Source organism: Phragmites australis, chromosome 2, assembly GCF_958298935.1.
Source record: "Phragmites australis chromosome 2, lpPhrAust1.1, whole genome shotgun sequence".
NCBI lineage: Eukaryota > Viridiplantae > Streptophyta > Magnoliopsida > Poales > Poaceae > Phragmites > Phragmites australis.
In genome coordinates this window covers 47,431,632-47,445,030 of record NC_084922.1, presented here as the reverse complement: position 1 = coordinate 47,445,030, position 13,399 = coordinate 47,431,632, and the positions used below count along the sequence as shown (strand labels likewise).

The 13,399-nt window shown below is 43.8% G+C and overlaps 2 protein-coding genes across 2 annotated transcripts; one reads left to right on the top strand and one right to left on the bottom strand.

The window, feature by feature from the left end:
- Positions 1-6,169: 6,169 nt before the first annotated feature.
- Positions 6,170-7,038, top strand: LOC133908281 (probably inactive leucine-rich repeat receptor-like protein kinase At5g48380). Its single transcript, XM_062350273.1, has one exon. It carries the CDS (start codon positions 6,226-6,228, stop codon positions 7,036-7,038), a length of 813 nt encoding a protein of 270 aa, XP_062206257.1. The 5' UTR covers positions 6,170-6,225.
- Positions 7,039-9,811: 2,773 nt separating this feature from the next.
- Positions 9,812-12,898, bottom strand: LOC133909356 (pectin acetylesterase 5-like). The gene is made up of 12 exons (XM_062351753.1): positions 12,600-12,898; positions 12,425-12,507; positions 12,047-12,173; positions 11,699-11,778; positions 11,420-11,509; positions 11,157-11,281; positions 11,022-11,082; positions 10,838-10,891; positions 10,692-10,769; positions 10,499-10,604; positions 10,248-10,393; positions 9,812-10,138 (listed from the first exon to the last, which is right to left on the bottom strand). Exons 1-12 carry the CDS (start codon positions 12,790-12,792, stop codon positions 10,046-10,048), a joined length of 1,236 nt encoding a protein of 411 aa, XP_062207737.1. The 5' UTR covers positions 12,793-12,898; the 3' UTR covers positions 9,812-10,045.
- Positions 12,899-13,399: the final 501 nt, after the last annotated feature.

Genomic DNA, 13,399 nt, shown 5'->3' with positions numbered 1-13,399 from the left:
ACCAACGGCCCGTAAAAACCATTGCATCCACAATTTGTTCAGCACAAGGTACTACTACGCACACATCGTCCCTCTCTTTTTATGAAGGAAAACATACTGTCATTTTCCAGTTCTAGAAAAAGTCTCGTAGTTCCATGACAAAACACGCATAAAATTCCTCGACACAAGCTCTTCGAATCCATGTCAGGTTTCAAGGCAGAAACATTCAATCCGTATTAGGCTTTTGAAAGAAAATGATTGAAGATTTTTTAACTCGATGCTGACACCGAAAGGATCAGTCGAATCTACTTTGCAAGTTTGCATCATCAACGTATCGCTGTTGCCTCTCACGCAGACTGCGACGGCAGTCTACACACAGATCCCCGCGTACGTCGGCACGTCGGCACGCTTCTGGTTATGGGCACAAATTGGGAAGACGGGGTCGCACGATTGCTTTCCGTGTTCTTTCCAACGGCATCTGATTGCAGATAACGATGCACCGATCGTGATCGATGTCGAGATGGCCCTCGTTTCACACAGCTGCTGAGCCGACGACCGGGCCAAGCAGGCGTGACGAACCCGAAGCTTCAGTGTTCATCGGAGACGTGTTATCTACGCCGGACAGCTCAAAAGTCGTCCTCGTTCTCCCAAGAAAAGTTAACGTGCATGATACTGGATTTGTGTAGCGAGCGGTACAACTGGAGTACATCGCAGAAGCAACTGCATGTATACACCAGAGGTTTACATCGGATAAATTTACACAGATAAGCTGTAGAGGCTCGGATGTCTTAAATATACTTACTGGATAGTTTCTACTGGTATACATCTCGGATGGTTTGGTACTTGTACCATTACTGTCATCGGATCATCCGGTGTTAACAGTAAAGTTGAACTGTGAGGGCAACAGCTAGTTGACTGGTTTGAAGCTATAAATACTCACCCACTTGACAAATTGAAGTTGCTGGAGTACAAAGAAACATATAGATACTTGAGGAGACATCTAAACCACCAAAATGCTTAATATGATCATCTAAGTTAATTAAGTAAACGTTTAGTAAGTGATTAGTGCTTATAGACCTAGAGATAGTGTTTCTAAGTGGTTGCTTCCTAGAGAGTGGATAAAGAAGTGATCCTAGCTTATATCGGGTGGTACATCGATGCCTTAGAGTCTTGGTGACTCGCTATCATCTTGAGTCGGAGTTGCTTAAGCTTGTTGATTTGGTGTGGAGCGATAGCAAGACACGTGTACAGGGACGCGAAGACTTTTGCCTTGGTGGTTTAAGCTCCGAAGTGAAGACGGTTATAAGTGACTGAAAGATAGGCTAGTGGTGAGATATTGCCTTTGTGGTTTGGTGGCTCATCTGAGTTGAGGTATTGTCTTTATAACTCGGTGACTGAAGAGCCGTGATCGGAAGAGTCTTAGCGACTGTGAGCATATCCTTGGTGAAGCTACAACATAGACTAGGGGTGACATTCATACCATTGATACTATGAGATAAAAATATATTGTGCCGAGTTTATTTTCTCTACCGTATTTACATTCTTGCGATCTACCTTTGTGCATTTACTTTCTTAGAGTAGTTTCCTAGAATTGGCTATAGGTTGCAAATCTTTTGAATGGTAGAATAGACACAATAGATAAATCTAGAACACATTTAGATAAAAATTGATATAGGTTTATCTTGTGAAGTTTTTGTAGCCAGTTAGGTTTTTTTGTCGTAATTCACCCTCTTCTTAGGATGTCACCGATCCCTTCAGATAATCATAAAAAAATACAGACTTTCTGGATAGGATATTCTCTGCTAGCCCTATAATCAAGGTGCATTAGGCATACTAATCTTACGATAAAAAAACATTTGTCTCCTTAGTAAGTGTCTTTTAAATTACTAAATGAGGATGTGACCTGGCAATGAATATTAAGGAATAAATACCTTGGTAGCAAAGTTCTCACCCAAGTGGAAGGAAAGCCAGCAGATCCTCATTTCTGGTCTGGGTTGATGAAAGTTAAGGGGGGATTTCTTAAATTGGGTTCATTCTGAATCTAAGATGGAACACAAATAAGATTTTGGAAAAACATGTAATTAGGAACAAAGCCACTTTGTGACCAATTCTGTAAGACCCTAAACCCGAGTTCTTCTATGCCTTCAGTATCAGTCTCTGTATTAAGTAGTTGATACGTATAGTATAACAACTATAGTATCACAGTCAAACTTTAAACATAATTATTAAGGTTACATAGTATAAAGGTTAACAAACCATGCCGAATACTACAAACATGGCTGAGAGACCAACATAACACAACGGAAAGCAAAAACTCAAGTCACAGCAGTTTAGGGTGCGGGCGTGACTTCTAAGACTATTCTTCATCCTTGCCTTCACCTTCGGTGAAGTCAGCATCGGCTTCCTCATCTGAATGACAACAAGAATGCTTACGAAAGGTACTCGGCAAGCCCTATAATACTTCAAGGTGTTTGATATATATAAAGGGGTGATTCAAGGATAAGGCTTTAAGGTTTAGTTTTATGCGTAAAGTAGTTTATACAAATATCCAATTGTATCATCTATGATTGACTTTAAAACAATTTAAATAGTTCAAAACCAAGTAACAAGCTATACCTAGGGTTTTCTTAGTCCTAGGAGGAGCTATACCTCACTCTACAGTACCTTTCATCACATCTGGTGTACCTCTAATACCACATAGATCCTGACGGATTCAGTCAACAACCTCATCATACGGACATCTAGTCCACACACTCACTCATCAAGACACACACACCAGAGTCTAGTAAAAAAGGTACTGCATTCGCATGTCCATGACCATAGACATGGCTATTCGAATAGATTTATACTCTGCAGAGGTTGTACAGCTTTACCCACACGATATGTTCAGCCTCCAACTGTTGTAAGCAGATGAGCGAATCATACAGAGACACTCTAATCACCTTTCCTACCGAGTCCACTTTTTAAGCCTAGGTCAGTACTAGCAACCTCCAAACAGAGAGACAGATGGCCACTTGACCACTCGCAGCTCCCAGCCTCCTAGTATGATGCCCAACTCAGTCCGGTGAAGGAGAAGTCAAGTACTGCCCATTCAAGACGCATGGTTGCACGGGGGTTGCTACGGCATGGTTGCGAAATAACTCGATCCTTAAACGACCAGAGCAGATATCTTCCAGTAATGAATACCACAAAGGTAACTCAAGCTCCCAAGAGCATCCTTGTCCAGAGTACTACTCTACCTGCCCCCGTCAAAGCAGTTTTCACCTATTTTTACACATCTCCCACCATATCCTACATGACATCAAAGATTTCACAACCATCACAGAATTCACAACCATTAAGGATTCATGGTATATGAGTTATTCATTGATAACATTAAGTCTTATCTCCGAGGAGAAGTGTTTTAAAAGCGATATCTCCGAGGAGATGTATTCAATCCTAAGCATGCTAGATATCAAGACGTCATATGTTATTAATATAGATAACAACAGGTAATCATAGGATGATATGTGTTTTGGATGATAACATGTAAGGCATAGCAAGTGTTGATAGGATTTAACTATTGCAAGTAGTTTACAAATAGCACAATAAATAACACATACGATAATAAGTTCAGTTTTAAGTTGATCATGTAGATTATTTGAAAACATATGTTCATCATAATCAAGGAGATATGACTTGCCTTCTCTAAAGTTCTCTTTGAGTTCTTGGTTGTAGTAGGGATCCTCCTTGCTCCTGATACTTCCCGCACAACACTCGCAGAACTCTGGTTGCTTTGCAGTTGTGACTACGATCAATAACGGCTATACTAGATAAGAATCAAATAGCACCAAATAGAAATCCAAATGAGCCTTAATAGATATCACAATATGATAGATGATTAGATCTTGATTTTAGATGAATTTTAGCGAAAGAATTGTCGAAATCAGAGCCAGAACGGAGAAGTTATAGCTCCCGAAAGATTTAATCTGAAATTAAATCGGAAAATTACGAAATGGTACTATTTATTTTTGGACCCACATGAGGGGCCCACTAAACAGTAACCTATGCCCACATGAACAGTGACTTGATGGGGCCCACATGAACAGTACTGGTTTGGGCTGAGTTGGGTTCAACTCGAGATTGGATGGGCTGGGCTTGGGTTCGGATGGGCCAGGCCAGCTGGAGTCTTGGGCTATCGAGCTTGGAAGCTGGGTTGGCCCACGGGGCGCTGGGCCGGCCAGGCCGAGCCACGGCCCAAGGCCGTTTTCCACACGCGCGCACGAGCGAAGGAAGGGGAAAAGAGAACTCCGGCGAGGGATCGCGGTGGCGCAACGCTGGGAAGCTCGTCGAAGGGAGGTTCTCGCCGGAGTTCATTGACGATGAATGGATGCCAGCCATCAGCACGATACAACGGACTCGACTAGGGGTTCCTCGATGGCGGTCGGCGGCGGAGGCAGCACCAGATGACGGCCGGAGGGGAGACAACGACGTGAGAAGGATTGGGCAACACCTCCCCTGCACGGGGAGGGGCCAATCCTACAAAGATATGGGGCATAACGCCTCAAGGCATCACGGCACAACGGCCGGGCACATCACAGAGCAAAGCGCAGGCCGGTGGTGACGCTTGCACGGCAGCGAAGACAAGCACACGCGACGGTGCGCGGCCACACGCTAACCAGCGGCTTGGGGCGACTACATGCTTCATACGCAGATGCACGAGGGGACTGAGAGGCTCACCGAGCGCAAGAACGACGATGGGTGGAGCGGCGGCCGGTGATCCGTCGAAGAGGCGGTGGTGGCGAACGTGCGGCAGCACAGGGATGATGAGGGCTCCCTGGTGCTCCTCAGCAGCACGTCGACGGCGGATTGGCGATGGCGAGGTTGCAGCGACGAGAATAGCGGTGGAGGCAGCGTTGTGGTGGCGGTGAATGGGGAAAAGGGTGAGGAGAAGGAGTGGGGCGCGCTATTTATAGACGAAAGAGGGAGCTGGAGAGAGACGGTGCGTTCGTGGACGTCATGGGGTCATAGGCGGCGAGGTGGCAGGATAAGCTCGCCGCGTTTCCCATGGCATGGGTGCCTGCGTCGTCCACGCGTGTCCGTGGGCGCGGAAATTTTGCGTGGCATAGAGGCATGGGTGACGTAAGCATGGGGGGGAGAGAGAGAGACCAAGCGCTACGAGATGGCAAGATTGCGTATGTAGAAGATGCGAGTGTGGGGCTGGAGAATGGACCTGTCGCCTTTTGTCGGTCTGTTCAGTGGTAAAAAAAGTTGGCAAGCAAGTCGCGCGCGTGTCGCAGGAATGAAACCTGTGTAAATTCCCGTGAATATTACGGAGAGTCCTAATATTAGTATATCCAACCCGCTGGATTTAAAGTATATAAAAAAGAGAAACCTCTCACTGAGCGGGGCATTTGTCGGATGATTCCTGATCTTATCTATACTTTGCCTTCGCTCGCTCCAATTGTTGTATGTTGTCTTTGAAATATACCAAGTGAAGTATTGACTATGGAGACATCCTTTTATTCTGAATGAATCCAAGTGCATAATAGCTAGGTGATACATCGTCTTTACTCTTCACAAAGTTTTAGCTGCCCTTCATATGTAACTTAGTTACTTTCCTCATAAATCAGTGCTGTGATGGGCTGATGGCATCAGTGCAGAAGATTTTACCACCTATCTTCCTCGGTAGGATCAGTCTTCGGAGATTGCTCAGGCTGGAGACTTGACTCCGGGTCCGTCTTTCTGCTATGTATAGGTTTGGCAAACTGCAACTGTTTTAAGTCACGAGTCAGCAGGATTGTAGGAACTAACAGAAGAAAAGGTTATTCTACAGTGAAGGGATTCTTCCCTTTAACAGTCAGTCTTTCTACCGTGCTAGTTGTGGCGGCTGCTTGTTAGTCTCGAGTCAGCAGGATATCGGGACTAACTCTGAAGGGATTCTCCCCTTTAAGAGCTGTGTGCAGGTGCCCGTTCATCTGCCGCAGGTAGTGGCTTCTGATTTTCCTGTATCTGGAAACTGGTGAGTTTTCTTAAACACCTCATCTTGTGAAGAAGTTATACTACATGTTGAGCATGCATCTAGCACGTAGTATTGCATGAAAAATAAGTATAATTTTGACTTTTTTTGGCAGCTCTGTTGGTCTGTGGCATCTCCATGTTTGTGCCTATGTAGAACAATATTTCTATTTACATGTCTTGAGCAGGTGGCACCTGATACTGGAGCTGAGAAGCTGCAACTTTTGGCTGAGACACTGTTTCTACGGCATGTCTGGGATGGCTGGTGATATCCAGTTCCTACTTTGGTTGCTGCTCTTGAGCAACTCATCATCCTGTTTCGGTTCTGAACTTGATATCCAATGCCTGAAGACTATACAACAATCAGTAATTGATCCCAAGGGCATACTGAAATCCTCATGGATTTTTGACAACGGCACCGAAGGTTTCATATGCCAATTTACTGGTGTGGAATGCTGGCACCCCGGTGAGAACATGGTTTTCTCGCTGGATCTCGACAGCTTGGGCCTTGAAGGCCAATTTCCTCAAGGTCTTGAGAATTGTACAAGCATGAGGGTCCTGGACCTGTCAACTAACAATTTTTCAGGACCCATCCCTTCCGACATTGCACGGAAGGTGCCGGATCTGGCATCTCTGGACCTCTCCTACAATAGCTTTTCAAGTGAGATTCCAGTCGGCATCTCAAATATGGTACACCTGAACATCCTCAACCTTCAGCACAACCAGCTCAGCGGACAAATTCCAGGGCAATTCAATGTGTTTACTCAGTTAACACAGCTCATTGTTGCATACAACCAGTTATCAGGTCGTATTCCGTCGGCATTACAGATGTTTCCGCCATCATACTTTGCTGGTAACCAAGGGCTTTGTGGTGCACCGTTGGATGACTGTCCCCGTAAAAGGAAATGGAGGCGGATACGAGTCAGGTTGCCCAGAATCAACGATGAGTCCAGTATAGGCGCGGCTGCCGGGTTCGTTGCGGGGTTCGTGGTAGCCTTCTACTTCCCCCACTGGTTCATCTTCTCCCGGAGCCTCCATCCCTACATCTTCCGCATATGTTAATACGATCCGTTTGTTATGACATTTTGTCTGACACCAAATAAGCAATTCGACTTCCTTTTGCTTGCTATGTGGGTGAGCTGCAAACCCCCACAGGATGCTGTACCAAAACCTTGTTATTTGCTTTCTATAAAAGCATGTGAACACTACTGTCTAGAAATAAATTCAGCCTAATTTGTGTGCATGGCAACTATAGGAAATGAGGTGCTTGTTATCATGTTATGTAATGCGTATTTCAAACAAACCTACCTTATTTCGAGATTCAGAAATATATACACGAATGAAAATGATGTTGAGGCCTGTGGAAATCGTCCTTAAGAGCAGAAAGCATTTTTGTCCAAGGAGAGCGAGGTCAACAACTTCATCACAGCAGTAAATTGATTCAGAATTCGCACTGAATCAACCAAGAAGTGCACTGCAGTCTGCACACGAGCGAACTTTGGTATGTCGTCAACGTGACAGAATGAGGCACCGCAGGCAGTACGTGTGCTTAAGCGCGTGCAGGTATGAAGTCCTTCTCTGCCCGATGACAAAGCTGATACCACTGCAGGTATATACTATATAGTCCAGCGACTACCTCCATATGTTCCCGTGACAGGTCTACTGATGAGCACGGAGACCGGAGACTCTTGACGCAGACTCGGTCTTTCTGCCGTGTGCCGTCGAAAAGGCAGCAGGTCGTTGCGCAAGAAGCGGTTCCGGTCTTCCGGGTGTGGATACGCGCGGGGACACGGTTCGGAGTAAGGCTAGGCAGGATCAACGACAAGTGTTATCTGGACACCAATACATGTGTTAAAATCTAATTTGGATTTGGATGATTGATTTGAAAAAAAATTGGACACAGAACTTGGATTCTGGGTATCCGATTCGTAAAAAAAATAGGCTTCTAGTTGGGCTAGTGCCAGCTGAAGTTTGAGCAAGAGAGAGCAAAGGGAAATTTCCGAAACGGGATGTGCACACTTCGATTATCTAGATTGTCTGTATATTTTACGCACAAATCTTGAAATAAACTAAAGAAAAGTATAAAAAGAGCAGATTTATAAACGTACATATCGGTGCAGCTATATTCTGGTGGGATGTGGTAGTTTTACGATTTTATCAGCATATTTTTTTGGTTTTTTTATAATGTGTAAATATTCCGGTTTTTTATATGTTTATTCCAGTTGGATGGCTATACTTTTTGGTTTTTAATGTTTCGGTTTTTATGTATTTTTTGGTGGGATTGTCATATTTTCCGATTATTTTGTATTATGTGTAAATATTTTATTTTTATGCATTTATTCCGGTGGATGACAACATTTTTTGGTTTTTTAATGTTTTACTTTTTATGTATTTTTTGGTGGGATGACTGTACTTTTCAGTTATTTTGTATGATGTGTAAATGTTTTAGTTTTTTATATGTTTATTTTGGTGGGATATTTTTTTACTGTTTTACTGATTTTACAATCACAAAATACACAAACGACACAAATAACCAGTGTGTACACGCTCCCAAGCGGAGCTGCATTTTCCGAGAGATAGAGTAGCGCCGGATCTGAATATCTATCTGATCGTAATTCACATCGTACCGGCGCGCTCGCTTACAGGAGGGCTCTAAAGAGTGCGCCTCATGCCCGTCAGGGGCGGACCTGCTATGGTGCAAGGGTATTCACCTGAATACCCAATTTTTTTGCAAAAAAAAACTAGTATATGGAAGCTATACATGCATGCATATACTACCAGCCAGATCAAAAGCTACCAACCAAGCCAAAGTGAGTTGGGCTGGATTAGCTAGCAGCCAGGCCAAAAGGCAAAATCTCATTGCGGCCACTGGCCAGTCATCACCCAGCGGCAAGCAGAATGAGGCCGGAGCTCTTAGCTCTCTCGTTGCTCCGATCTCCAATTGCTCTCGTTGCACCGAGCTAGAGGTTGGAGCTGCTAGCCTACTCTACTGGCTGCAGGCTGGAGCGGTGCTGCAGTGAAGGCTGTAGCCCAGAAACGTGGAGCCGAACTGCTTGAGCCTTCTGAGCTCCACCAAGTCCTTGACGTTAAATTCGCCGTGGTCAAGGACCTGCTCATCTAGGCTAAAAAGCTATAAATGCCGAATGCTCTTTCCTTCTCTCAGTCTCTCAATCTGGTATTTTTTTTCTTAGCCTCCATACTTAGATCTCGCTATGTTCCCTTTATGCTATCCATTATGCTTGTTGAAATAAAGAAAAATCTCAACTATGATATTATGTATAAGCTTCTTAAATTAGTGTTACTTCTTCCTCTGGCAACTGCTAGTGTTGAGAGAGTTTTTTCTTCAATGAATTATGTGAGGAATAAGCTGAGAAATAGAATAGTAATCAATATTTGAATGATTGCTTGGTTTCTTTTTTAGCGTGAAGTTTTTGTCCAAGTCAAGGATACTGATATCATAAATCGGTTCCAAGCTACGAAGAAACACAAAGTTGAATTGTAATTTTTTTTATATATTTTATAATTTGGACTATTTGGATCATTTGTATCCTAATTTAAGCTATTATGGACTATTTCTATTTTAGAGGGAACAAATTTTTTTTTCGCTTGAATACCCAGCCAATAAATCCTAGGTCCGCCACTGATGCCCGTTCGGGAATCTCTCGAAAAAATTGTACTGAACTACGTCGTGCTGGAATCGTCGGATGGCTGTATTTGGTGCAGGCATCTTGTCCGCTGAACCAGAGGTCTGCCAACATGTGCAGGGGATGCGCAACGCAGGCCGCGGTGGCTAGTCAGAAACCTGGAGCATTCATGTCATAAACGTAGTATCCTTTCATCCAAGATTGTCATTGTTCAGTTTTTCTGTATTGTTTTGACCTGGCAATAGCCAAGAGGAAAGTTCCACTTATTTTTTGTGGGGAAACAGTAGGGGAAACCCCTACTGTGGTACAATTCCACTTATTACAAGCGTGTGTTTATCAACAGCACAGGTAGGATGGAGTAAACAAGCTGTAAAAATTGAGGAAAGACAATCCTCGGCTCAGTCCCTTGAAGGTTATGTAGGCAGCTAACATGTGGGGTTACATGGATACTTGCAGTCAATCTGCTTTACTGCTTGGCTTCTACCAAAATACCAGTCCCCAACAGCCTCTGCAATAGTCTGCTCCACAAAAAAATTCAAATCAAAATATGTCAATCCAAGTAACAGACACAGAAAACTACCAATAGCTTCGGTTTTGCAGTGTAAAGTTCGGTGATTTAGATCTTACCTTATTACCAAGTCTTGGGGAGGTCGGCGAATGCCATGTGGTATTGTGCAGCGTTTGACAGTGGGCGAAGCATGAATCAATGAACAGCCCCCAGTTCTTTTTATCTTCAGCAACCTTCAACTCACTGATGAATTTCTGCCTAAATCCTGCAACACGACGAAATAAAATAAATTGGAGTCACAGAAAACAGGCTGGTCACCAAACGTCCAAATGAAGATAGAAAACTAAAGAGATCGACAAGATAGTCTAACCATGCAATACATCAATTTGTTTGGAACTGCAGTTCTGAATATCAGCTTTGCAACCTGACCATGACTGTCCAAGATAAGATCCGTCTGGTGCAAGAGCATTTTGTATCTAGAAAGAAGAAGTATAGCAAACGCATGAGGATTGTAACCATTTGACGAATATACAGAAAAAAAAAAGATTGTAATCAGTAATCACCTGCCAATAATCATAATCGGAGTTCAGAATAAATGTGGGGGTGCTGATGCTCTTAATAAGCTCAGCAGCAAAGAAACACTGGGAGGAAAGAGCCAAAGGACATGTCAGCACATCAAGGAGAACTAAATTAGACAATGAGCAACTACCTCTGTCGTGTCCTTCTTTGCAAGGCAGTCCTTGGGCAAAACTTTTCTAACATTCTGGAAGAAAAATCAGAAGAAAAAAAACTCAACCACCATTTACTACCAAGCTCATAAATGAAACAACTTCATGCCATCCATCCCAAAAGAAAAAAGGCCTGAAGGTGAAGAACTCCGGTCCACAGCTAACCTGAAGGTGAACAACTCCATCGTAGAACGACCGCAGAAACCTTTTTCCTGATAAATCCTTTCTGCGGCAGAGAATTTATACTTAATTTTGTACAAGTACAATGCTGGTGGGGCACACAAATTCTCAGAGCCTTACATATCAATAAAGAATCCAGCATCAGGAAGGCATTTAACTGAAACCTCCTGAGGAAATCTTGCACGGAAATTATCGCAGTGCAGTAGGGTAGCTAGACCACCAGCAGAACAACCTGCGAGTAAGGCCTGAAAAGTGTAGACAAAATGAAGTTGGACATGGCTCTGCTCACAAGCTGTGGTCAGATTGCCAGAAGGCTAGCTTAATCTGTACCAACGTACGAAATCAATAGCTTAAGGTCTTTAAAAAAAATCAACAGCTTCAACCTGTTTAGCAGTGCCCATTCCTTTTCCCATGAGTTCATCAACAACTGCCTCCCAGATGCGCAATCCTCTGAAGAACAGTTTGGTTCCATCCTACATCAACGCCAGTACAGCATCAGTTTGAGGAATTTAGATAGGCACGCCAGTACAGCATCAGTTCTTCTATCTATATATGCTACTCGCACCAATGGGCATCGTGTAAACTCGTATCTATTCTTCTTCTTAATACAAAGATGTACAGCTCTCATACGTATTCGAGAATAAAAAATTCAGAATAGTCACCTGATCTTCACCCTCCGCATCCCCGGCAAATGATGCCCCATCGCAATACCTTATAAAAACTTTATTCCAGTCGTAGAAATCTGACCACGCACCGATTGAAATTAGTGCAAAGACACATTGAGCAGGTAGCAACATGAAAGCTCAACTCCAAGTCAATTCAAAGAGATCGTGTCTGCGTTAGTCCAAACGACTAATATGGGCATGGAAAGCGATAGCCGACTAGTAGGTGCTCTCTGAAAGAAGCATCTTGATGAAGACTTTTTTTTTAGATGAAGGAAGCCTTATTCCAAAATGAAATAATGTTCCGATCTTAATGAAAGACTAGTAGACAGGATCATCTTTACGTACCAGGATTTTGTGGGTGCTGGTTGCTGAGTATCGCATTGAACTCTTCTGCTTTCATGAAGTGAGATGAACCAAGGTTAATCATTTTGCGCTTGGAACAACTCTCCATGGTGTTGCACCAAGCTCCTCCCTGAATTTTATTCATGGGGAATCAGTAACGCTGCCCTGAGTCTAATAAACACCCAATCATGCAAGAACGAGCCGATTTAACGCCAACCATAACCAGCACTGTCCATCTAAATTATATGCTTGAAGATTTCCGTTACCAAAGTTGTGTAAAACATCTGACCATCATCTGTGCATGAGTCTTTGAAAATCATCTTACGTTCATGGAAACGTCACGATTTCCAGATTTCAACAAAAAAAGGATCGACCGATCACCTCAAGATAGACGAGCCAGCTGTGTGATCCGGAGCCGAAACCTCTTTGCAACTGGTAAGCCGGCGGGCTTCCATCCAAGCACACTGCAACACATGCATATAAACCATCAAGAACAAACTCCAGATATACGAACGCGCGGAATGAAAGAAAGAAGGCGATATGGTTAGCTTAATACCCGCTCCCTTCTCCCGAGCGCCGGCGAGGAGGGTCAGCTCGACGAGCTCCGGAGAGCTCGCCGCCACCACCACCGATGAGCGGGATAAGGTTGCCACGGACAGGAGCATGAGCAGGGGCGCTGCAGCCGCGGCAGCGAGGCCTTGTCGATGCTGCCGGACGAGCGGTGACCGGAGTTCGGTCGCCATGGCCATCGCGCTGGGCTTGCCAAGGGCCAAATATTACGTGGTAGTTGGCGTCGTGGAATCTTTTTTTTTCAAGCCGCGTGATGGTTCACCATGCAACCCGCCAGATGAGGCAGGATTTAAATACGAGTGGAAGTGTAGCATAGACCCAGTCCTGAACCTGAGAATAGTTGACCTAGCCGTGCAAATAGCAGATTAGACCTAAATAAACTCACTCAATACATATGTCAGTTGATTGTTTTTCCTTAAACATAAATCTATCCTGTCAATTAGATCAGCATCACTTAATACCAAGCACGGGTGAAAATCTACTAATCGAGTTTGTGCTCGAGAGTTTCCTTTTCATGAACATATTTCCAGGGGACTATGTTGCTATGTGGTACGATAGCTATGAGCTATAATCATATTGGCTATGTGAATCCTGAAAGTCTTTACGTCTTGTTTGTGTAAAAATCAAAAGTTGTACTTCAATTATTTATTAAAAAAAACTATATAACTGCATCTCCAACCTGGGAAAGAGATAAGCTTCAAAACTCCTCAACAGCAATCACAAGGTGACTCAAAGGCGATTCTGATTTCCAGCGTTGATCTTGCCGAACTACTGCCTCTCCGGTGT